The sequence below is a fragment of the Balaenoptera borealis genome (genome assembly GCF_965194805.1).
Source record: "Balaenoptera borealis genome assembly, chromosome: 2".
Lineage (NCBI taxonomy): Eukaryota > Metazoa > Chordata > Mammalia > Artiodactyla > Balaenopteridae > Balaenoptera > Balaenoptera borealis.
In genome coordinates this window covers 113921523-113949350 of record NC_138867.1, presented here as the reverse complement: position 1 = coordinate 113949350, position 27828 = coordinate 113921523, and the positions used below count along the sequence as shown (strand labels likewise).

Sequence of the window (27828 nt, the reverse complement as noted above, 5' to 3'; positions counted from 1 at the left end):
AAAATATTCAAAATATCATTTGCTATTGGACTTCAGCTTAATAAACAGAGAGGCAGAAGAGAGGGCAAAAACTAGACTTCCCACTGTTGGTGACTGGAATGGTGATATCCCCAAATCACTGGACAGGAGCCCTAAAACACCTCAATGAGCCCTAGTTTTGGGAAAATGCAACTAGAAAACCCATAGACAGGGAGGGGGAAAGCTTGGACAGAGAGAGATGTGCTAAAATGAAAATAACAACCCTCCCAATCAAATAAGCCTAGAAACCCAAATTCTAACAAACATGAAGAAATACAACATTTAAATTCTGCCAGCCAAATTAAAAATTGGAATTCACTCCAGAAAGAATTTTATAGAACAATTTTAATACATTATTGAACAAAATAGGCAGAAATTAATCAAAAATAGTTAGTTATACAAATATAAAAATCAATAGATGAGATTAAACTCCAACTGGACATAGTCACAGAGGAATTAGTCACAAGAGGAATTCTGGAGACTTCCCTGGTGGTCTAGTGGGTAAGACTCTGCACTCCCAATGCACTCCCGGGGCCCGGGTTCCATCTCTGGTCAAGGAACTAGATCCCTCACGCATGCCACAACTAAGGAGTCTGCATGCCGCAACAAAGAGCCTGTGTGCCGCAACTAAGACCCGAGCAGCCAAAATAAATTTTAAAATAAATAAATATATAAATATTTTTTAAAAAAAGGAATTCTGAAGGTAAGAAAAGAATAGAGGGAATGACAGAAACAAATATTTTAAGAGAAAATATATGTCAATTATACCTAAATTTTCAAAATAAATAAAAATTTTAAAAATAACTGAGAATTTTCCAGAATTGAAGATAGACAAGGATCTCCAGATTAAAGCATGCTCTGAAAAGCAAGCAGGGTAAACAGTAAACTCAGAGTATTAAAACTATAGAATATTAAGGATAAAAGAAAAATCTTAAAAGCTAACAGATTATCTTCAAATAAACAACAATTAGACTTACAGTAGGCATCTTATCAGTAACAAAAGGGTCCACAAGACAGTGGAGTAGTATCTTAAACATATTGAGAATAAAGAAATTGAAAACCCTTTCAATCTAGAATTTTAAACCTAGCTGTTCTTGAAGAGTGAGCATCCAGAATTTGGATTATGACTTCCCAGACACTGACTCAGGTTTAAAGAACCTTCAGCAATAGTTTTCCATTTACTTAATTTGGGTGCAAAACATAGCACTACTCAGTGACTGTCAAGTTAGTCATACCAATTTAAATAACTAATCACAGTATGTAAGCTCTTTCAATTAACTTTATTGAATAGCCAAATTGATAAGTTAGCACAGTTCAAACGGTTATTTGCATGGGTTACAAATGACTTTTTTTTTTTACAGGAATAAAACAGTGAAAATTACAAACTGTAAAAAGGAAGACATCTTGTCTCTAACGTTTCAGAGAAGCAAGATTTAACACAGCACATTGAAGATCAATACATTTTTGAATTTGAAAACAAGAATTTAATGTTACAATATTATACACTACTTTACAAAATTAAAATTTCTATATAAGGATTATATTTGTAATAGTTAACGAAATCTTGAAATCACATTTGGTGGTCCCCTAGATAACAGCTGTTATTCATCTTTGATTAGAAGAAAATCTTTTATTCTAATTATTGTAAAACAGTCTATTAGACTCAATATATTACATTAAATTAAAACAATAAAATATATGCAAACTAAAATAAATGCTACAGCTTGAGGGAATATTAATGTGCCAGACTTACAGAAATGTTATTTTAAAAATCCTAGAAATTAGAAAAATAGAGTACTTTTTATGGTAGAACTGCCATGCTCAGATTTAAATAACAAGATTGCCCTTGTCAGTTATTTTAGTAGTTGCAGATCTGTAGAAAATTCAAGGATCTTTCATAATTTACAACTACAATAAAAAAAATATGGCATAGTGTAAATATTAGTTGCTTTACATCAAAAAGTAATACAAGATGAGATAGCAGGTAGTGCTCTATTTAAAAAAAACAAAACTAAACAACACATTCAATATTGCAAAAAATAATTGCTTAATATCAATATCTCCAAAAGTTTCATTCATTCCCTCATTACTGGGAGAACAAATATTGTGAATCCTTACTAAAGTTATGTTTTTTATGACCTGGCTATTATAAAATTATTCTGGATTGCACATGTTATGCAATATCTAAAATAATTTTTTAAAGTAAATTTGTGTAATACACTAACAAAGCATGTTGTAATAACAAGAGTCATACGCACTTAGGGATAAAAGTGAGGCACAAGGAAGATTATTGTCCCTAGGAGCACAAACTTTTCCCTCTGGAAGATTCTTTACTACTATTAAAAAAGAACCTACAATATCAACATTTAAAATTCACATTATGAACAGAATTTTAGTTATTTTAAGAAACATCAGTGCATAATAATGACTCTCAGTTTCTTCAGAAGAGGGGAAAATATAAATGTATTCTAACCAGCTACAATTTGAAAATTGCTTCCTAATAAATGAAGCAGCTTTCAAGAAAATTTCCAGTTCAATGTACCACTTGCATACTGAAAATAAACCTTAACACTGCTTAAGGGAGATAATATTTTTATAGAACACAATTATTTTGATCTTGCTGGCAAGCAGTAGTATATACTCTAGTGGGACCTGTTTCTTCGCTACCTCAAAACAATTCAGTTAAAGTCAGCTCATATTGATGTAAACCTGAAAGTTACTATTTCATTGGTGATCATATGAGATCAAGATTGTAAACACATTTTTCTAACCCATTAAAACAAAGAAACAAAAATCTTTTCATCAAGTACTACTCATGAACAACTTTTACTTTAAGAAGTTCATATAAGACAAGATGAATCTGTGAAAACTGGACCAAACTCTTTTAAAGATATTCTATCACGGCACTTTAAACATACAGATGTATAATTTACCTATTTGTAAACAAAATTCACTGAATAGTTTTGACTATAATATTTCTCTGGCCAAATCAAAAAAAGCAGTGTCTTGAGCATGTTCAGAAATCAAGTTTCTTTTGTAATTTTCATATATCAGATTTGTATAATCTTAATATCCACTAAACCAAACAGTGGCATTCATGCTTTAATTTTTAATATCCAAGAATAAATCTTATGAGCAGCTTCCAATTTAATTATTAAACGCCTTAGAAAAATGTTACTGATGCATTTGAGACAGCATTTAAGAAACCTTTAATTTTTTTCATTCATACTCATTTCACCAATATAATGCTTTTATTATACATCACAGAGCAAAAATGTACCAAATAAAACCCACTTAAAGGATCAAGATAACTAAGTTTCTCATCTCCTTATTATCATTGCCAGTCCCAACGTATTTATGAAGACAGCTCAGATTCTTTTCACTGCAGAATAAGACAGTGTGTCCAACCAAGTCTTCTGCAGTCAAATCAGAAAACCACATATAGTTTTCACTTCAAATCAGTGACTTTGTTCTTCAAGTATAGAGAATACTGACAGATTTTAAAGCTTGACTGTATCACTTGTCTTCTCAAGCTAGACTAGAGTTAGTTTACTCTAGTTTTAGTTAACATAATGATCCTTTTTCTTCCTTAAAAAAACAATTGTGGGGGATGGATTCTAGTTTTCTAACATATTATTTACTTAAGAAATTTTTTGATTTTAAAAAGATCATTATCAATGGATTTGTAACTTCCCTGCAACACTTAGTCTTGTGAGGTTTTAAATGTAGCAGGCAAAAATTCAGAAAAAAATGAGAAATATACATTTGGAACACAGAAGTCTTTATTTTACAAAATGTACTTTGCCTCTGTAATACTGTCTTATTTCGATCCATAACAACTCAAACATAATTGGCAGCAAAGGAAAAAAGGTATCCAATCATATGTAGATATATTTTGATTTGAAAAATACAGTATTTCAGAGTTGCATGTTTGCTGTGTTCCTTTATTTGCTATAGTTTGTTGAGATCACAGTGAGAACATATAATCATCACATTAGTCCACAAACCTAATAGGAAAGGAAAGTATTACACATTTTCAGGTGTTCTGCATTATTGTAACTTTCCTTAGAAATTACTAAGTATCTTCATTTGTTCATTTATTCACTTGCTGTTGTATATGCAAGAGGAATTCATAATATGATAATGCAGATTCTGTTCTGTCTTCTACCATGTTTTGAAGGAAGTTTGCTTTCATTGGACTCTCATCCCTTAGGAATAAAAGACAAATATTTACATACGTTAGACAAAAATGTAATAGTAACATAAACAGTGGATTTGTCACAAAGCTTTTGACACACATTTTGTTAATAACTGGATATAAAGCATAACTTAGTACTATTTATTAAAAAAAATTTATTTTTCTATATTCTTCTAAAGAGTTTGCGGGAATTCCCTGGCGGCCCAGTGGGTAGGACTTTGCACTTTCACTGCCGGGGCCCGGGTTCCCACCCTGGTCAGGGAACTAACATCCTGTAAGCTGCTCGGTGTGGCCAAATCAATCAATCAATCAATCAATCAATAAAGAGTTTGCTTAAGCAAAAGGTCACACATATTTGAGTCACAAGGACTCAAAACAGATCCTTGCAAGGCCAAATTGTTTCACTATCAGTAAATGACAAATTCAACTTACCTTATTACATAAAGTATTGGGTAAAATGGTCTCTGTTCTCTAAGCCAAGAGATGAAAGCTATTGTTCTGGCAGATTCTGGTGTATCAAGTTCTGGAAGGTCTGTCTATTAAACAAAAACCAGCAACATCCAACTTATTCTAATCATCTACAGTGTTTTTCAAACTTCATCTTGTATATGAATCACCTGGGGATCTTGCTGAACTGCAGACATTGATTTAGGAGGTCTGGGGAGGAGCCTGAGATTCTGCATACCACAGTTTTCTAGTAAGGGGTTGGAAACTTCTTAAAGGGACAGATAATAAATATTTTAGGTTTGCAGGTCATTTGGTCTCTGTTGCAATTCTCAACTCTGCCACTGTTCCACTGAAGTAGCCATAGACTATACATTATGACATCTAGAATTAACTGATCCATTCAGGCAGTTATTACAAATATAACCATTTCTTATCTCCTCATTATCTAAAATGCCTAGTCATCCAGACCAGCCATTAAGCTACTGCTTATCCTAGATAGAATCCTGACATATACGTCTTTTAAATATATAAATCTCCTAAAGACTTTTATAAATGAAGTTAAACCCATAAATATGAAAAGATGCTGACATAAAACATATTCCAAAGCTGGTGACAAACTGAGAGTTGAAATTGAAAAATGTGATGTGAAATAAGACCATGTTATAATTAATTCTAACTTTAAAATTCACAGCTATACAAATGGTACATAGTTTCACACAGGCTTTCTCACGTGTTATTTCAAATACTCCTCCATAGGCAATAGCATTCTTATTTTACAAACGAGGCTTGACCAGGTTTGACAAACCTGGTCAAGTCCAGGTTAGTGACTTGACCAAGGTCACAGAGCTAGTGACAGAGAGTCCACTATTACATTGTCCAATAATCAATATAAATCCAACTGACACTGGTCACAAGTCATTTGCTTGTGTGGAAATTAGCTTAGTTCTTACTCCAAAGCAGTGGTTAAAAGGACCCTGCCAAAGAACAATGAAATCACTTGCAAAAACACAAAACACAGAAACAAAAGAGCCCTAACACTAATGCCAACAGCAGCAAACTTTTTTGGCCATTAACTAAATTCCTTACTTTCTCCCTAAAATAGTACACACACATAAGAATAAGTCAGTCAAAGATGCAAAATAACCTAAAGAATGCCTTTAAAATATAGCTATGATTTCAAAATAGGATGTTCATGTTTTGCCACATTTGAAATGCCTTTAAGCCTACTACAATCACTATAATTACATAATCTTACCATAGTCTGTGGAATTAATGCATAGTTTTCAACTCCTAGAACTTGACTGAGAAAATTCTGTCCACAATTTCTTCCAACCCAAAGCATTAGTACCTAGGGATGGGAAGAAAACTATTTTGAGATGTAGTTTAACAGTGAGCTGTTGACTTACCTTTAACCACTGACTATGTTTCAAAAGATCAGAAAGATGAGTATGTTTACTGAGATTGTACAGCCTTCAACTGAAGTAATGATAACTACTATTTACCATGATGAGACATTTTATGCTTGGCATGAAAGGAGACTATGGAGGGAGAAGTGGCTAATACAAAAATACACAGATTAAATAGCATATAATCTGTTAAGGAAGAGAAATATTAAATGGAATGAAGGTAACAGTATGCAGAGAGAAGAATCCAGCACAGTCAAGACTACTCACAGAGCCTGCATCCATGAGGAAAGCTCCATCCCTGCTCAGCTTCTCCACTGAAAGCTGAAGAATAGGTGGCTGAGGTATAGTGCGATCATTGATGTTGACTGCGCCCTAAAGAATTAAGCAAAAGATTAAAGCTTTTAATCATGTACCACAATGTTCACTGCAGCAGTATTTACAATAGCCAGGACATGGAAGCAACCTAAGTGTCCATCAACAGATGAATGGATAAAGATGTCGCACATATATACAATGGAAAATTACTCAGCCATAAAAAGAAACAAAATTGAGTTATTTGTAGTGAGGTGGAGGGACACAGAATCTGTCATACAGAGTGAAGTAAGTCAGAAAGAGAAAAACAAATACATATGCTAACACATATATATGGAATCTAAAAAAAAAAAAAAAGGTTCTGAAGAACCTAGGGGCAGGACAGGAATAAAGACACAGACGTAGAGAATGGACTTGAGGACACGGGGAGGGGGAAGGGTAAGCTGGGACGAAGTGAGAGAGTGGCATTGACGTATATACACTACCAAATGTAAAACAGATAGCTAGTGGGAAGCAGCCGCATAGCACAGAGAGATCAGCTTGGTGCTTTGTGACCACCTAGAGGGGTGGGATAGGGAGGGTGGGAGGGAGATGCAAGAGGGAGGGGATATGAGGATATATGTATACATATAGCTGATTCACTTTGTTATACAGCAGAAACTAACACACCATTGTAAAGCAATTATACTCCAATAAAGATGTTAAAAATAAATACCTAAATAAATAAAGTAAAAAAAAGATTAAAGCTTTTAGATACAGGTAATAGGGAGCCACAATTAAACAAACAAAAATTTTAATGAGTGTTACCTCTGAGACTTTGGAACTTATTTAGGTAAATCACAATTATTCATATTTAAATAAAAAGAAGAGGAAGAAATATGTAACACTTATCTAAACAAAGTCACCATGAATCCCAATAAAGCCAAAATAATTTCTGATCTTAATTATTATTTTAAAAACTAATACAATAAATGCAATCAATATTCACGTATCCTAAATGGATAAATGACATTAGTGAGATCCAAATAAAGTCTGGAATTTAGTTAATAATAACAGATGATTGCGTGGCTTAGATCAATGTACACATTCTGAGGGAAGAGTAAGTCTAATGCAAATGAGTTTTTAATAGTTCTCTCCAATTTAATATTTATTAAGGCCAGAAATGGAAGGTTTTCAGTTATAATTGAGTATAGTACTGCCGTCTTAAAACACACACACACAAACACACACCTTTAAATATTTATAACGATTCATTTTTGACCAAAAGTTGATTTAAGTACTAAAACTTGGTACTTAATTAACCTTATCTAAAGGAGAAAGTAAATAAAATACTGACCTGTCAAGGGGTACTACCTTGATAAGGCTTTAGCTCTACCAGGAACTATTAATCACAGCACCTTAAGACCTCTGGCCTTAGGGTGTGTGGGCAGCAAGAGAGACTATAACTTAAATACAGCCATTCAGAAATTAATGTGAACTAGGAAAAGAGAGCCTTGTCCTTCTCTGGTGATAAAGATGGGAAGCTATCAGTGGCTCTGTTTTCTAGTCTTGTAGAAAAGGCTAATCTGAAAGAACGAGGCAATGCTAGAGAGTCTATGAATCTGAGCTAGACCTGAGTTTAGTTATACCCTAGCCTTTGGTGTGGTTTGTGTTTGAGTGCCACATCAGTCCCCTTTCCTTCCTAAGCTTACTTGCAAAAAAGAGAGTCCTGATAAATACACCACCGAAAGTCCTAGTAGTGCTTGTCTTTGAATGTATATGAGTGATTTATTTTTCTTCTTTCTAGTGGTTTCCATATTATACACATCTAATATATTGCATTTGTATTTTTATGTTAATTTGCCTTTTTTTTAATGTGAGAAAAAGATAGGTCCAGTTAGTTGAACTTGTCAAACACAGGATTAATCTTGAGTTATTATTTTTGTAATACAAACTAATAATGTCATCAACAGTTTTCATTTGCTAAAAAGTTACCTCAAATTTCACAGGCAATTTCTCCTTTATTATGCAAGGTATCCTAAAATCTTTAAACTCCAAAAAGGTTTTAACCAAAATATTACTTCCAACATATATATCCTAATTTGATCACAATGTAGGAAGAAAGGTTATGATTTAACATTTTCATGCTTGTAGCTTTAACTCAGGTTAATTTCCTATCAAGGGAAAATAATGTTACAACTTAGATAAATATTTTCTCTTTAATTCAGGAACACCATTACACTAAACATTGACCTGAGGTATTTAAATTAAGAGTAATTTTACTCTAGGGATACTCCTTTCAGATCAATTTGCTTAAATAAATAAATCATAGGTTGCTCTGGTCAATCTGACAATCTCTTCATTTACTTAGATCTGCTCTAAAGATTTGTCTTAAATAAACAGTAAAGCTTATTATTTTAATAACTTAAATAAAGGTACTATTTTCAGGAGCTTCCCCAAACCAAAATTTCTTTATATAGGAATAAAATGAGAAGCTTTAAAAAAGAAAACACCTTTCTTCATTTCTGCAGTGGATTCAATATAATTAGGCTTATAAACCTTCAAGTAAAAGCAACTAAAAAATGAATCAATCTTACCTCATCGGAGAGATTGTCAACTCTATACAAACTGGGATGAGTTGTGAGCATAAGGTAAACCAAAGGCTGATTTTTCACTTGACACATAGCAAAAACGCGTTCATCTAGACATGCATTTGTCCCAGTCTGAAATGATTTCTATAACAAAAAAATACACCCCCATTAAAAAAAAGAAAAGGTATTTAACAAATACATAAAAAATTTTGCAAATATCAGTTGTTAAAAGAATATCTTCAGACAGAATTAACAAATTTACCGTTAATTATTCTTTCAAAAATATATCTTGGGGCTTCACTGGTGGCACTGTGGTTAAGAATCCGCCTGCCAACGCAGGGTACATGGGTTCCATTCCTGGTCCGGGAAGATCCCACATGCCGCAGAGCAACTAAGCCCACAGCTACTGAGCCTGCACTCTAGAGCCCGCAAGCCACAACTACTGAAGCCCGCACGCCTAGAGCCTGTGCTCCACAACGAGAAGCCACCGCATGAGAAGCACGTGCACCACAACAAAGAGTAGCCTCTGCTCACTACAACTAGAGAAAGCCCACGTGCAGCAACGAAGACTCAATGCAGCCAAAAAAAAAAAAAAAATCTATATATATATCTATATATATATATAGATATATATATATACACCTTAATAAGTTACACACATCTATTAAACTGTGGCTATATCCTCACCTGAAAGTCTTGACAAATTAATTATCTGACCATGGCAAAGTCATTTAATCTCTCCAGCATTTGTTTCCTAATCAATGAAATCGATCTAAACACTCTATCTACCATATAGCAATAGTGATGTAAAAATCTAAATAACATCGCAAGAAGGATAAAGTTATATTGCAGATGACAAAATAAAGACACGTATGAAATATAAAGGACCAAAGATCTAAGTTTCTGTAAAAGCTGGGTGATGATTAATGGTGGTTAACTATCCTTGTTTCTCCCACAGTTAGAGAAATTAATGTAACAAAGCTCACAAATCAATCAGGAAAATTAATAATTTGAAGACAACTGCTTAGCAGAATACAGATAATAAGTAATTGTGAGTTTCAACTGGAATATTAGCTCCATGAAGAATAATGAAGTTCTGAGGTAAGGTTTTAGCCATTTCTATTGATGGAAAGGAATAGAAAGAGGCAGAGAGATAACAGCAGTGAAAGTATGCCTTAAAACAAATGCACTGGGACTTCCCTAGTGGTCCAGTGGCTAAGACTCTGTGCTCCCTATGCAGGGGTCCTGGGTTCAATCCCTGGTCAGGGAACTAGATCCTGCATTCCACAACTAAGGATCCCGCATGCCTCAATGAAGATCTTGCATGCCGCAATGAAGACCCAGTGCAGCCAAATAAATAAATAAATATTTTTTATAAAACAAATAAAAAAAACCAAATGCACTGACTATAAATAAGCAAGAGAAAAGGTTGTTAAAGAAAGAGTACTATGGGAAATGAAAGAAGTTCCATTTATTCACTCAAAAAATATCTACTGAGGGCCTACTATGTACTAAGAACTGTTCTAGATGCAGGGACAAAGTGGTAGACAAACAAGTTAAAAATCCTTGTCCTTGTGGACAAAAATCCTAGTAAGGGAGAAGTAAATAATAAACAAGCAAAATATGTGGTATTTCAGTGTTAAGTGCTATGGAGAAAAACAAAGGAGGAAAGAGAGATAAAGAATGTCAGGGTGAGATGGGATGAGAGTACTGCATATTAAATGGGGAGATGAGGGGAGGCAGGCCTCAGTGAAGGACAGCATTTAATGAAAGACCTGAAGAGGGAAGAGCTCAGATTCTTAAATGTTAAAATTTAAGTATTTATGTAACCTCTGTGCATTTACATTATATTCAGAAGTGGAAATACATAATTTGAGTTAAAGAAACTAGAAGTAGATTCAAAAGCTATTTCTATCAATGTGTAACAGGTTGCCCTTCTTGCCTGGAAGAGACAACATACACCTGACAGGCCAATGCTGGAGTTCAGAAAGTATACAAATTGACAAGAGCAGTCCTTAATTCATCCTGGAATCTGGGATGGTTCCCCAGGTGATCTGTTAACATGAGCTTTTTAATAAACTTTTATAAGGGAAAGTTATACTAAGTCTACAAGTTTAGACATTTTTTTATTAACTGTAGTTAATTTACAATGTGTTAGTTTCAAGTGTGCAGCAAAGTGATTCAGTTTCCTCTTTTTCAGATTCTTTTCCAGTATAGGTTACTTTTTTATATATATAAATTTATTTTATTTATTTATTTTTGGCTGCATTGGGTCTTCGTTGCTGTGCGCAGGCTTTCTCTAGTTGCGGCGAGTGGGGGCTACTCTTCGTTGTGGTGCACGGGCTTCTCACTGCGGTGGCTTCTCTTGTCGTGGAGCACGGGCTCTAGGCGCGCGGGCTCAGTAGTTGTGGCGCACGGGCTTAGTTGCTCCACGGCATGTGGGATCTTCCTGAACCAGGGCTGGAACCCGTGTCCCCTACATTGGCAGGCAGATTCTTAACCACTGCGCCACCAGGGAAGCCCCGTATAGGTTATTATAAGATATTAAGTATAGTTCCCTGTGCTATACGGTAGGTCCTTGTTATTTACCTATCTTATATATAGTAGTGTGTATGTTAATCCCAAACTCCTAATTATCTCCCCCGCAATGCATGCTATCCCCTTTGGTAACCATGTTTGTTTTCTAAGGACATTATATTTTGGACATTAGAAAAATAAGCCTCCTCCACCAGGCTAGAGTTTCCTTTTTTTCTTTTTTCAGGAGCCAGGGGTATGGGCAAAAGGTAGGCAGGGGAGACAAATAAATAATAATATAAAAAATAAAAAAATAAATAATAAATATATTTTTAAAAAGTCCTCTATAAATAAATATATGCACAAAGAGCTACTGGGTCACAGAAGGAAAGGCAACTGCCAGAGAGACGACATTTGAGCTCAAAGACAAGGATAGGAAAGCATAATGCAGATCATGGAAATAGGTACACATGTATGAGAAGGCATCTGTAAGATTAAGGAATGAAATGTGGGACTTCCCTGGTGGCGCAGTGGTTAAAGAACCCGCCGGCCAATGCAGGGGACACAGGTTTGAGCCCTGCTCCAGGAAGATCCCACATGCTGCAGAGCAACTAAGCCTGTGTGCCACAACTATTGAGCCCGTGCGCCCAGAGCCTGTGCTCAACAAGAGAAGCCACTGCAACGAGAAGCCCATGCACCGCAATGAAGAGTAGCCCCCGCTCGCTGCAACTAAAGAAAGCCCGTGCGCAGCAACGAAGACTCAACGCAGCCTAAATAAATAAATAGTAATTGCATTACAAAAAACAAGAAATGAAATATGGCTGAAATATTGTAGGGAGCAGGAAAGCATCATAAGAAGAGTCTTGTGTGTGACTTGTTGCTCTAGCAGTAAAATATACAGTTCCTGTTTTGAAAAACTGGAAAACTGATCATTTGCATCTTTGATAACATCAGTGAATACTTCATCAGTGAGCATCTCTTACAAAGAAAGCACATACTTTAAATCAGTATTTTGTAAATTTTTTTGGTTACAAATCCTTTAAGATACAATACGAGTTAAGGTCCCTGTCCTCAGAAAACTTAACTGATGTAAAGTTATATATACAATGTTTAGTGGTTCACAGGACAAAAATTTTGGCTGTTGACATTTTCACTGTGTTAGTTTCTGATTCTGATTCTTTTACCTGTTTAAGGAGAGCCAACACAAACAGTGGGAAAAGCCGCAAAGAAAAAGGAACCATAAGTCCATGCTGCTGGTTACTTAGGACTGAAGAACGATAAGCTGAAAGAGAGTCTATGACAGCATTCACTAGGGCGTCCCGAGCATCACTCAGACTGGCAGTCACAGACCTGTCAACAGCTAACAGAGGTTGAGGTAGGGACAAAAGAGAAAAAAGATAGAAGTTTAGCTACCCCACTGTTAAGGAAAGAAAAGTTTTTTTTAATTATACAAATTCTCTCTCAAGTTATTACATACACAAGGAACCAAACATAGCAGTTAAAAGCACACACTTTGGAAAATCAAACCAACCTGTGTTGAAATGTTGTTCTGCTATTTCCTAGCAGTATGAATATTTGGCAAGTAATTTAACCTTCATGAGCCTCAGTATCCTTACCTGTAAAATGGGAAAACTGTATTTTGCCAAATCTAAGATGTTATTAATTGTAACCCACCATTTTATTTTATGTATCATTGAGAAAGAAAAAAACTCTGCAATTAAACACACATGCTTTCTTAACACAGAGAATTTTAATTTCATATTTATTGAAAGAACCCTTGGCTATTTAGATGATCATCATTTGTCATGCCACTATTTTATGCTTTTCTTTATACTCAAAAAATTTCTTCAATACTAAAAACACCATAATTGTTTTGAAGACTTCTCAAACTACTACTACACTCAATTCATGTGCTATCAAAAATACACTCAATGAAGTGATGTTATTAACTGCTATGACCAAATTTGTACACAAGCAAGAAAGAATGAAGACTACTGTTACCTGATCAACAGTAACTCTAAGACTCTATCAACTGAAGACATCCTGATTTTAAAGATTTTGACAAAATGTGAAAAAAAAGTGCCTATTGGGATCAACCAAATTTAATAACAGAACTAATATTTGTTGTGAAGATTTTTTTAAAATCCACAAATACTGCCTGATATATAGTTGTTACTGAAAATAATAATAATCACATTGTTACCAAAACATACCAGTTCAACAAAATATAAAGGCAATGACCCTCAAATTTCTTAGGTCACAATTTTTAAGTTTTGACAACACATGAGACTAAAGTGAGGTTAGAATCTTTACCATGTTCCATTAAAGAAAAATTTTCCCAATAGGAAATTCAAGAAAATAGGTAATTATTCCTATTATAGGCAGATTTGAGTTTGAAGTAAATGGACCCACTGGTAGTCATCCCTGAAGGAGAAAGGGAGCAAGAAACAAAATGATGTTAAGCTCTATGTATTTGAAAAAAGGATCCAAAAAAAAAAAAAAAAATCCAAGAAAGCAACTCTATCTGAGATGGAAGATATTAAGGAAAACATGGTTATTTAAGTCCACAGCAGGCAGATTGTGAGGCAGAAAACAGTTTAGTGGTTGCCTAAGGCCAGTGAGGGAAGAAGAAGGGAGTGAGCAGTAAGTGTTAATGGACATGAGGTTCTTTTGGGGGTGACAGAAATGTTCTAAAACTGGATTGAGGTGATGGCCACACAAATCTGTATACATATACTCAAAACAATGGAATTGTATACTTAAATGGGTTAAGTGATTGTTGTATCACTTGTATCTCAATAAACTGAAACTACATTTCAATAAAGCTGTTTAAATTTAAAAAAAAAAAAAAAAAAAAAGGATCAGGTTATCTGTAGCAGATCCATTTACTTAGCAGGCATACACCGGATCCAAAATATTGAAATTGTAAAGTTAATTATTTAAAGGAAAACAAAACTATGTGGATATTTCAAATGTTACTACTTGCAATATATTTGCAATAGATGATAACAATTCTTACCCATATTGGCCAATAACCCTGAAATTGCTTGAACATCAGCTCCAAGAAAGACTTCATTTAGAGTTGAAACTACCGGCAAACACAAAGTATGAACACGAATTCTTCTTTCACCTTTGGACAAAACACACAAATGATAGTGAGGGACAGCACTATAAAAAAAGTTTGTATTAAAGTTACTCGGAAAAATCAGTTCTTTTGAATTTGGAACCAAACAGGGTTATATATAGTAAGCAGAGACAGTATCAAAACTTTAATTCGTGAAAACTCTAAAGCATTATTTCTTTTATTTTTTTTTACTACAAAATTATTTTTCTTCAAGGTATTACTGAAAAGACCACAGGGATCATATCCAAATGATGGTAACATGCTAGCTTCTTAAAAATTTCTTTTCTGAATTTTTTGGTTACTTTATCCTTTTTCGCAAAAACAATTTTGGGAAAATATACATACTGTAAAACAACACTACTCCAAGATGTGTTCTAGAGTTTGTTTTGATATTTTAAGTCCAGAGAAATTTTATGTTTCTTTTTAATCACAGGAAAAAAATTTAAAAGAAATAGACTAAAGCCGCTCAGCACAGCCAAATTATAAACAAACAGACAAACAAATAAAGCTTTCATTAAAAAAAAAAAAGAGAGAAAGAAATCAACTAAAAGTCACAATACTTCCTCTTTGGTAATTACCCACAACAATAAAAATCTATAAATACAAGAAACAAAAATGAAAATCTTTTGAGAGCCATAAAATATCAAATATCATGTCAATCTTTAAAAAATTTCTAATGAGCAAGACCTTGAACAACAAAGAAAAAGAACAAGTAAAAAAACTAGAGAGGATATCCACACTACAACCTGCAGGGACACATGAAGACTAACGAAATTGTATCTAGGAGGAGCTCATACAAATTATTTTTAAAGAGAAGAAGTGATATCTACAAAAAAGGGTAACATTGTTTAGTGCTTCTAGTCTAGATAAAAACATTCATAACTAAAAGAAATAAGATACAATATTTAGCCTATCATATTGGCAACAACAACTATTACACACATAGATACAGACACACACAGATACACGCACACAAAATCAGAGGCTGAAATGAAAAGGGCACTGGATGGGACTACAAATTGGTAAAATATTTCTGAAAAGCAATCTGGCAATACCAAGATTTTTCTAAACAGTTGATCTCTATACTTTTTATTTCCAATCCTAGAAATCCATCTTAGGGAAATTTTCAGAAATGACAAAGATTTGTGGACATGGATAGATATTATAATCACATTTTCCATAAAAACAAAACATTAGAAATAAACTAAATTTCAAATAGTAAATATATAAAAAGATATCCAATGTTAGTTATTTGGGAAACATGAAATAAAAGTGATATCATTATACTTTAGTAAAATGGCAAAACAGACAAACAAAACAAACAGAAAACCTCAAACTAAACACAACAAACAAAAACTCAACACTGATAACAGCAAATGCTGGTGAGGATGCAGAGCAGCTGGAACTCTCATACACTGCTGGTGAGAATGCAAAATGGTACAGTCACTTAGGAAACAGTTTGGCAACTTCCTAAAAAGTTAAACATAAGCTCACCATACAACCTAGCCATCCGTCGAAAACACTAAAAAAGTATTAACCGAAGTGAAATCACAATTTATGCTCACACAAAAATCCACATGCAAATGTTTATAGGGGCTATATTTGAAACTGCCAAAAACTGGAAACAACCCAAATGTACCTCAACTGGAAAGTGAATAAACAAACTGGGTACAATGGAATACTACTTAGGAATAAAAAATAACAACTACTGCTGGATGAAACAATATGGATGAATCTCAAATGCACTATGCTAAGTGAAAGAGCCAGATACAAAAGGCTACCTACTGTATGATTCTATTCACAAGACAGTCTTACAAAGGCAAAACTACAGGGTCAGAAAACAGATCAATGGTTGCTAGGGGCTGGGGATGGGAGAGGAATGACTACAAAAACACGAGGAGATTTGAGGGGTAATAGAACAGATTGTGATACCTAAATTGTGGTGGTGGTCACACACACATTTGTCAAAACTTGTGGAACTATATATTAAAATGGTAGATTTTTACCATAGGTCAATTATATATTAGTTTTTTTAAAAAATGTTAAGAAAAATCAATGAGCAGAAAAAGGATTGGGATGTTCTTCTGTCAAATAAAAAATGATACCTAGAGACAGAAATCCATCTTACTTTTACATTTATGGTATGCAGTATTACAATCATAGTACAAAAACTGGACTTCTCTCATACTAAAGGTTTTCATTAAAATATCTGTATTATACACTTTTTATAGATTTTGGTGGGGCTGTGAAGGTCAGTAGACATAGCACAGAAACACTTCCAAAACCTTTTTTAAGGAGACAAAACAGAATAGGGTGAGAGCTGTGAATCTTTAAAATAATAAAAATAAATTTAACCAGCCTTCACATCATCTTTAGGACAAAACACATTATAAGTTAATTAGTACTAAACAAATTATACCCTTAAAAAGTGTTTATCTTCCATTTGAGCTCCTTCAAAACTTAACTCAAACGTCACCCTCTGTGAGACCTTTCCTGGCAACCCTATCTTTAAAAACCATCCCCTCAGCACTTCTTAAACCCTTCACCTGCTTTCTGTTTCTCCTTAACTGATATTACTATGTAACATACTACTATTTTACTTATGTATCCTCTTTATTGTTTGTCTCCCCTACTAGAATAAGCACTATGAGAAAAAGGTTTTTAATTCAGTTTTATTGACTGTTGTTATTACCAGAACATATTTCAGACACTAACTAGACTCTCAAGGAGTTTATCACAAGCCATAGACTACATGGCCAAATCAAAAATCTTACCTTTGCTATATCATTGTGCTTATAGTTAACAATACGGTATTTTAGACTTAAATTTTGTTAAGAGGATAGATCTCATGTTATGTGTTTTTGCCACAGTAAAACAAACAAAAAAACTTACCTTTGCTGGATGTATACAAGAGTGCTGACTGAAAGGAAACCAACTGAGTGTCAGTAAGACTCCCTTCCACCGACATCTGTACTGCATACCCAGCATCTGGGTTTACATTGGGTAAAGACAGTAAGTCTGTGGACCGAACAAAGAAGTTCCCATGGAAAGTATGAATGGAAAGACCTAGAAAAGAAAAATATATCAAAATGATTTATATATACCTACATATAGATATTTACATTTTATCCTTGTCACTTATCAGAATAGCACAGAGTAAATTAAAAAGTTTAGATGTGATACTGTGGTTTATAAGAAATATATACTTGGTCTTCACCAGTTTCTGGCACAGAGCTCCTAAAACCCTTAGAATTCCCTAAGTGCTGAGAGTCATAAAGGTATCTTTTGCTATGTTAACAAAGTGGCTTTTGGAAAGCACTTAGGTAACCTAAGGATGGGGGCTGGTTGTCAGAGGATCCAACCATATGATAAGAGGGTTAGATCTTCCAGTTCAACCCCCCCACCACTACCTCCAGGGAGGGAGAGACGCTAGAGGTTGAATCAATCACCAAATGTCAGTGATTTATCAGTCATGACTATGTAATAAAGCCTCCATAAAAACCCAAAAGGATGGGGTCCTTTAGAGAGCTCTGGGATTGTGAATACATGGAGATTTGGGGAGAGTGAAGCTCTCAAAGAGAGCAAGGAATCTCCAGAAGCTCCATGCCCTTTCCCTTTCCCTTTCCCTATATCTTGCTCTATGCATCTTTTCTATTTTGCTGTTCTTGAGTTATATCCTTTTAAAATAAACCAGTAATCTAGTAATTAAAATGTTTCTCTGAGTTCTATAAGCCACTCTAGCCAATAATTTCAACCAAAGGAGGGATTCGTTGGAACATCCAATCTATAGCCAGTTGGTCAGAAGCACAGGTTAACAAACTGGACTTGCAACTGGCTTCTGAAATGGGGTGGTGTGGGGGGAAGGATGGGAGACGATCTTGTGAGACTGAACCCATAACCTGTGAGATCTGATGCTAGCTCTACATAGACGATGTCAGAACTGAGTTAACTGCTTGGTAGTGTGGAGAAAAACAACCCACACATTGTAACTGGAAGCAGAATCATATAAGTAGTTAGTGAGAGTGGGGAAGGAATAAAAGATATCTTCTTAAATGAATTCAAATTTTCAAAAAACTTTTTTCGATAATAATTTGGCAATATCTACCAAAATTCTAAATGGGTACTTATTTCGACTCCAGTCATTCCATAACTAAGAATTTATCCTAGAATATCCTTGTAAAATATCCTCATAACAGTGTTTCTACTAACAAATCTCACAACTGGTATTTGCTCACACTGACAACTCAAAAAAAAAAAATTTATTCTATAGATACAATTAAGTGCCAAATTTATATGTGCAAAAAAAATTAAGCGTAACAAAAAAAATCAGAAATATCTTCAATGACAACCAGTAGGAAAATAACTAAATTGTGATGTTTACATTCTACTGAATACTGGGTAGAAGTTAAAAAGCATGAGACAGATCTACATAAACTAATATTATTAGATCTTCAAGACTTGCTGAAAACATGTACAATGTTATTTATGCTACTACACTGTACTATATATTTTCCATGGAGAGGTACATATGTATGTAAATGTATAGAAAAACTTAGCATTACCGCAATGTGGTTATAGTGACTACATAAGGACGGAGTGAAAGTGAAATAACACACACAAGCTTATGCAAGAGGACTTTAGCTTTATCAATAATGTTTTCATTTTTTACAATAACAGGTATATATTTTGCTTGTGAAATAAAAACCAACTTTACAACAGTAATCAGGAAAAAAAGGAGGATGTAGTTCTGTACATACGAAAACAAAGTATGTACAGAAAAAGAAGCCAGATGTGATCCTCGCTGCTTTTATTTGAAGGCAAAAATATATTCCCATGCTTATATATGCATGGGAAAACTTTTTCAAGGGCATATGAGAAACTCTGAGGTAGACTATACTGGCTTAAGTTTAATTTCTCATTTTATATCTTTTTGTACTGTACCTTTTTTTTTTGTAGCTTTACCAAGAGCATATTATTTCATGTAATATGAATTTAATGTAATTTATCATTAAAAGAGAGAGAAACCTAAGCAAATTAACCACAAAGATTTAGTAAATTAAGCACTCTAGAAAGAGGGCATAGGTTGGTTTCTATGTCCAAGCTCTTTATGCAAAGTTAGGTACATATAAAATAGCTTCTGTCCTGCTAAATAGAAAAAGTCTTAAAAGCACTTTTAGGATGTACATTCCCCTTAATTTAGAGCCAATATCTGCAGAAATAATCATTTCTGAGGTCCATCAATCTTGAATGAATGGGATACAACAAATGGGCCCTTTAAAACATAAATACTAAAAAACTATTAGAATTAACAAGCAAGTTCAACAAGGTTGCTGGATACAAGATCAGTATACAAAGAATTATATTTATAGGAGAAAGAAATTTTAAAAATAATTCTATTTACAATATAATGGAAAAAAATATTTAGGAATAAATTTAACAAAAGAAATGCAAAACTTACATTCTGAAAACTGCAAAATATTGTTGAAAAAATTAAAGAAGAGACATACCATGTTTTTGGATGGGAAGACTTATTATTGTTAAGATGCCAATATTCCCCAAATTTACCTATTAAATACAATTCCTATCCAATACCAGCTGGCTTCTTTGCAGAAATTGACAAGATGAAATTAAAATTCATACAGAAATGCAAGGGACCCAGAATATCGTAACAATCTTGGTAAGGAAGAGAAAAGTTGGGAGGACTCATACTTCCTAATTTCAAACTTATTACAAAGTCACAACAGTCAAGAAAGTTTGGTACTGGCATGAGATAGACAGATTAAAAGAATAAAATTCAGAATCCAGAAGCAAACCCTCACATTTATGATCAACTAATTTTCAACAAGGGGCCATGGACACCAAGACAATTCAACAGGGAGAGAATAGTCTTTTTAACAAAAGGTGCTGGGACAAATGCATATCCAGATGCAAAAGAATGAAGTCAAACACCTTCCTCATCAAATACAAAAATTAACTAAAAATAAATCAAAGACTTAAATATAAGAATTGTAACTATAAAAGTCTTAGAAGACAACATATGTATAAATGTTCATGACCTTGGATTAAGCAGTGGTTTAATGCTACAATAAGATACCAAAAACACAAACAGAAGAAGTTGATAAATGGGACATCACCAAAATTAAAAACAATTGTGCCTTAAAGGGTACCATTAAGAAAGTGAAAAAGGCAACCCACAAAATGGAGAAAGAATTTTGCAAATCATATATTTGATAGAGGCCTTGTATCTAAAAATATATAAGGAACACTTAAAACTCAATAATAGGGCTTCCCTGGTGGCGCAGTGGTTGAGAATCTGCCTGTCAATGCAGGGGAAACGGGTTCGAGCCCTGGTCTGGGAAGATTCCACATGCCGCAGAGCAACTGGGCCCACAACTACTGAGCCTGCGCGTCTGGAGCCTGTGCTCCGCAACAAGAGAGGCCACGACAGTGAGAGGCCTGCGCACCACGATGAAGAGTGGCCCCCGCTCGCCACGGCTAGAGAAAGCCCTCGCACAGAAATGAAGACCCAACACAGACAAAAATTAATTAGTTTAATAAATAAATAAATAAATAAATTTATTTTTAAAAAAAAACCTCAATAATAAAAAGACAAACAAATCAAGTTTTTAAATGGAAAAAGGATCTGAACAGACATTTCTCCAAAGAAGATAAATAAAACCAATAAGCACAAGAAAAGATGTTCAACCTCATTCATGAATAGGGAAATACAAATCAAAACCTCAACAAGATACCACATCACACCCACTAAGATGGCTAAAAAAAAAAAAAAAAAACAGGACAATAACAAGTATTGAAAAGGATGTGAAGAAATCAGTACTTTCACTGTTAGTGGGAATGTAAAATGGTGCAACTTCTAGAAGACAGTCTGGCTGTTCCTCAAAAAGCTAAACATAGTTACCATATGACTCAAGTATATACCTTAGGTATAGACCTGAGAGAAATGAAAACAGGTCCAAAACCCTCTACACAAATGTTCATAGCAAGGGACATCCCTGGCGGTCCAGTGGTTAGGGCTCTGCGCTTCCACTGCAGGGGGCGTGGGTTCGACCCCTGCTTGGGGAACTAAGATCCCACATGCTACACAGCGTGGCCAAAATTAAAAAAAAAAAAAAAAAAAAAGTTCATAGCAATACTATTCATAATATCCAAAAAGTGGAAACAACCCAAATATTCATCAGCTGATAAAAGGATAAACAAAATGAGGTATCTATACAATGGAATACTATGAGAAATAAAAACAAACGAAATATTTTTTTAAGGGGGGGGTAATGAAATACTGATATATGCTACAACATGGATGAACCTTGAAAACATTAAAGTGTAAGAAGCCAGTTACAGAGGACCTCATATTGTATGACTCCATTAATATGAAATACCCAGAACAGGCGAGTCCAGAGACAGAAAGCAGACTGGCAGTCGCCTAGGTGGGGGAATGAAAAGTGACTCCTAATCAGTACAGGGTAGCTTTTGGGAATGATGAAAGTGTTCTAAAATTGATCGTGGTAATATCGTGGTGAATATATTTAAAACCACTGAATTGTACATTTCAAATGGGGAAATTGTATGATATGTAAATTTTATCTCAATAAAGCTTCTATTAAAAAAAAGGAAACAGAATGCTATTGTGGAAACTGATCGGTTATGGGTGACACCAATATCTGTGCGCTGTTTGGAGACGTGGCAACCTCTTAAGTGTTTATCTGATACTTCATTTGACACGTCATTTGATCAACAGATTTTAACATCTATCCAGTGGACAGGTTTGTGGATCCTTATCTTTTGATACCTATTTTTTGCTACATATTTCACATAATCTTTCCACTGTAAAAAATTATTGCTTCACACCCTTTTACAGAGCAGTAATATTTTAAAATCTGAATAAAAGAGTAGAAACAGGTTGATAATGCGAAGAAATGAAATATCAAGAATTATAATTTCCCACTTTCATAAGAAAATAGTTGTCACATTTAGCAACCACAAAACATTTATCCTGAAAAACACATTGAACATACGCATTCTGAAACTGTGAGACTATTTCCAAAGCAACAGTGTGGCAAGGTATTAGTAGCAGGTGCAGAATGAGAAGAACACAAACTAAAAGATACCCTACTTCTGGTGATGGATGGTGGTGATGGCTGCACAACAATGAGAATGTACTTAATGCCACTCAAATGTATACTTAAAAATGGTAAAACGGTAAAAATTTTTTTTAATTTTTAATTTTTTGGCTGCACTGTGCAGCATGTGGGATCTTAGTTCCCCGACCAGGGATTTAACCTGCGCCCCCTGCATCGGAAGCATGGAGTCTTAACCACTGGACCACCAGGGAAGTCCTGTAAAATGGTAAATTTTATGTTATGTCTGTTTTACCACAATTTTAAAAAACAGTTGTTAAAAAAAAAAGATCTTCCACTACTACTGTTCAATAAGTGGAATAAAAATCCCTCAGTAATATGTTTTATTTTGTTTGGGGATGAGATATTTTTTCACTGAGATACAATTCACATACAAAAACCCCCACACTTTTCAAGTGTACAATTCAGTGGTTTTTAGTATATTCAAAATAGTCCCTAGGGCTTCCCAGGTGGCGCAGTGGTTAAGAATCCGACAGCCAACGCAGGGGACGCGGATTCGAGCCCTGGTCTGGGAAGATCCCACATGCCGCGGAGCAACTAAGCCCATGTGCCACAGCTACTGAGCCTGTGCTCTAGAGCCTGTAAGCCACCAACTACTGAAGCCCGCACACCTAGAGCCTGCGCTCCGCAACAAGAGAAGCCACCGCAATGAGAAGTCCGCTCGCTGCAACTAGAGAAAGCCCGCTTGCAGCAACGAAGACCCAACGCAGCCAAAATAAATAAATTAATAAATAAATAAAATAATAAATTTTTAAAAATAGTAATTCCTATAAAAAAAATAGTGCTTAGTTTTTCAATATGTATTTTCTCTATTCTTAATTGTATAGTCCATCAAAGTAAGTACAATACCTTAGAAGAACAAATCTTATGAGAAAAGACTAGGTAAAAATATGTGTATATTTATTCATATCAAAAGCAACATTTACGCCTTTGTAAGTGTAAAAAAAAAAAAAGTGCCCCCACCTTTGGTACACCGAATCCTCATGACTGCCTCAAAGCCAATCTTCCGAGTGAGGTATCTCTGTAGTTCCTTCTGTAATTTCTGCACTTGCACTGGGTTGTGCTGATGGTGGTAAGAGGGATAATAATAGACACTACCTGCTGAATACCGAGAAATACAACCTGGAAGAGAACACATACTCCTTTTAAATTCTGCTATTAACTACTATTACTACACCAGAGTAACTACAAGCATTTGAATCAATCTTTCCTTAGCCTCCTAAGATATTGGCAAAAAAGAATTATTTCATCCCTTTAAATAGTAATATAGAAATTTCTCTATTATAAATATTCAGAGTAGAAGACTATAAAGTTTATTATAAACTAAACTAACTTCCCAAGGGAATAAGAATTCTTTCACTCTGTCCTCTCTTTAACATATCATCATAAAAATACCATTTTGACATTCACATGAGAAAAATAATCACTAGGAAGAACTTACCCAGAGAAGCCAAATCAGAATACTGTCCACTGAGAAGGAATAAGTCAACAGCTACCTGCTGACCAGAACAGTCCAAGGCTAATTTCTTATAGAAGTCAGTTGATGGTGTCAAGTGAATTTCCTATTCATAATTACGAAGAGAAAAAATTTTAAATCATTAAATTGTCATAAAATTTATACACCTATCCATATATACCAAGGGTTAACAATTATCCTTGGGCATTCTACAAAATACTTTTGTGTTATTTCCTCTTTTTTCAGTATGAAACATGTCCTGCTTAAGAATTTACTATTTTGTTTTACTTTTAAAAAGAAATACATCTATTATACTAATTCTGATAATCTATTAAATGATTATTATTCTGGAAGCTTCTAAATTCATATGTAATACTTTTCATCTATCATAAGAGATGGGTACTATCGATATTTTCATTTTATAAATATAAGGAAAAAGAGGGGCAAAGAAATTATGTAACTATTCAAGCTCACACATCTAAAAAGCAGTGAGACTTAGGCAGACTTATTCCAAGACTGACACCCTAATCATTACAGTATATGGCCACACTATCATAATCTTTTGAGAAACACACATCTCAAACTAAGTTTACACACACAAGGTGCTCAAAAGCAATCCATGGCAGTCAATATACCAAACCATGACTACTTTTTATTCATCATCCAGGTTCTACTTTGTCCCTGGCAAGCATTCTCTTAGTCTGCCTGACTTTCTCATCAAAGGCAGGTGGCATTGCTATGGCCTGCTAAAGATCTATACATAAGGTATGGGTGAATCAGATAGAAAATAATGTAATAAAATAGAAATGTCTACATAAAAGAGGAGAAACGCTTTATCCATTTCCTTATATTCCCTCCTTTTCACAACTGAAAAATAAATTTGAAATAAGCTCTGTACTCAAAGGGACAAAGCACCAGCATAAATCTTATCATGCACTTGATGACTTTCTAACCTTAGCAGACGACCTTTGGTTGGGTTCCTCTCGTGGTTTCAGAGCTCCCACTCCAAGGGTTGGGAGTTGTGTTTGAAAAACAGACATTCGACCACCAGTTGGGGACATCAGCTTAAAGGCAGCCTGAAGGGCTGGACCCAAGGCACTCTGGGTCTCCAGGGTCTTGGTGAACATTTGCGGCAAAGTTTTCAGTAAATCTTGGACGAGCTTGTGAAATAAAGCAAGAAAACTCAAGAGTGTTACAATAAAAAAAATTTTTTTCACATTAAGTCACTGACTCATACAATAGACAAGACATTGAGTCATGATGATGGTCAGAGAATCTACAGACAGTACAGTAAACAATGAAGTTGGTCAAATGACAAGAAAGCCATTTTAAGTCAACATTATAAATTGGCAAGCAAGACAAATCAAAATTGGGGCCTTACAGTTCTTGCACATGCAGTAGTCCAGCAAGACTATAAGTCCAAATGTATCCAAAAGAACCATCAGTTTAGAGATTTTACATATTTAAATGCCATGAAATATGGCCTTCTCAATCACCTCTATACACTTTATTCTTTTCAGTTCCAAAGTGCGTTTAACTCTTCCCTATTGCAAAATCTAAGATAGCCAGTAAATTTGCCAACTAGTAATATTACTACAAAAGAAAAACAAAACAAAAAACAACTACCTATTCAGGTTAGGTTGTACAAATAAAGAGAGTTAATGGGAAAAAAAATACTTCACACTATGGCGAAGTCACCGTTGCCAACAGCTGAGACCATAGACTTGCTAGTTAAAATGTTACCCCTACGGCATATATGCATGTACAGGGTAGACAACATCCCCCCTTCAGACACATTCTTTTCACCTCTCACTGTATTATGTCATGGCAATTTCCAGGCAGGTAATAAGAGTTTCTTCTGAACTGACCCCAATGACACTCTGTGAATCAGAAAAGCAAAGGGCACTGAAAGCAGCCTAAAGTGCTTCTATGTAGTGACCAGAAGCTTATCTCAGCAACCCTCCCAATTTCCCAAATGGCTGGCAAGGCAGGTTTCCTTCAGGTTTCTCTCATTTATGGAATAGGCTTATCTTCTACCCTACTACAAATGGATACATTAAACTTAAAAGCAATCAGTTCAAGGGCAAAATCAAAAGCTGTTCATCTGATGAATTTTAACTAACTGCAAATATAAAATGCTACACATCTTACAAATGTCACAGAGAGAAGCAAAATTCTACTTAAAGTTCATTTTAAAAATATATTCCTTCAACATTTCAATTAAACATGTCAGACAGGAAAGTGTCCCTTACCTCTTTACTTTCATTTAAATTTACTAATAAGTTCTCTGGCATAGGTATAAAAACATCTGAAAGAACAAATAAATATTTCTCTTAAACAAAACTTAATTGTTAAAAATGTTCCAAATACATTAACAGTGATATAATTAACCACCCCCATACTTAGAGAAGAGCCACCTCCTCCATTTGTACAGCAATGTCTACGTATGTTCAGGGTCACCAAAAGAGCACTGATTTAGGCTTTTACTGCAGCTTATCTATTACCATGTAAAAGGTAAATAGCCTCCCAAATAGAAAATACTGACCCACAAGCACTCAGTAAGGGTTTGTACAAGTACTCTGCTTCTTAGGTTAAAGACAATTTAGAATCCTGCTTTAGAATTCTTGCTTAGCCCCAGAAGCCAGCCAAAGAAACACTCTTGGCATTAAAAAAAAAAGTTGACTAAGATGACACACAAGAATTCTGCGTCTTGACATGGAAGTAATACAGCCCACCAACAGCTCTGTCATTCATAAAGCACATACTTTCTCATAAAGAAGGCCCCCATTCTACTTATGGGACTACAAAGTCAAGTGAATCAGGAGGTATGCTAAATGGCCACATCAGAAGAGCTTCTCAGGATTCAAATTTGTTCTTTCTTAGGAATTAAATATCCTTTCTTAGAAGGAAGCAAACTGTGAAGGAAATGTGGGTGGTGATGCAGGATTATGAGGGGTCTCACTTTCTACATTTTTGTACTGTTTATTTTTTATTAAAAAATTACAAAAATAAGGCTCATCATAATGTTCATGAAAAATAACACCAACAAATAATTTGAAACATTAAATATTTACTTTAACTATCATATAAAAAATGTACTATTCTTTAGATTTCTTCCTTTTTCTTTAAAATTAAACAGATTTTAATAAAAGTTTTACGATATAATTCACATACCATAAAATTTACCCTTGCAGAAGATACAATTCAGTGATTTTTTAATATATGCACAGAGTTGTACAGCTACCACCACTATCTAATTCTAGATCCTTTTCATCATCCCAAAAGGGAACCCCACACCAATTAAGTCATTCCTCAATTCCCTGTCAACTCCCACAGCTCTAGGCAGCCACTTTCTGTCTCTGGATTGGCCTATTCTCGACATTTCATATTAATGGAGTCACACTATGAGGTCCTTTGTGACTGGCTTCTTACACTTAGCTTCATGTGTTCAAGGTTCATCCATGTTGTAGCATTTATCAGTACTTTATTCTTTTTTATTGCTGAGTAACAAAACATTTCATTGTATGGATATTCTACATTTTGTTTATGTTGGGTTGTTTCCACTTCTTGGCTGAGTTGCTACCAACATTCATGTACACATTTTTGTGTGGACATGTTCTGTATTGT

General features: G+C 34.6%; 1 protein-coding gene across 4 annotated transcripts in view; it reads right to left on the bottom strand.

Moving 5' to 3' along the window:
- Window positions 1–1279: 1279 nt before the first annotated feature.
- The window catches only part of SEC24A (SEC24 homolog A, COPII coat complex component), a 104321-nt gene continuing 77772 nt past the window's right edge, over window positions 1280–27828 (bottom strand). For 3 of the 4 annotated variants that reach the window (XM_082378904.1, XM_082378905.1, XM_082378906.1), the window contains 12 exons: window positions 26454–26509; window positions 25155–25361; window positions 24187–24307; window positions 23709–23867; window positions 17482–17655; window positions 14485–14595; window positions 12650–12825; window positions 8958–9095; window positions 6337–6441; window positions 5919–6011; window positions 4649–4752; window positions 1280–4226 (listed from right to left, as the gene is read on the bottom strand). In XM_082378904.1, coding sequence (XP_082235030.1) covers window positions 4112–4226; window positions 4649–4752; window positions 5919–6011; window positions 6337–6441; window positions 8958–9095; window positions 12650–12825; window positions 14485–14595; window positions 17482–17655; window positions 23709–23867; window positions 24187–24307; window positions 25155–25361; window positions 26454–26509 — 1559 coding nt within the window. In that variant the 3' untranslated portion in view covers window positions 1280–4111. The other variant, XM_082378907.1, reaches the window with a different exon arrangement.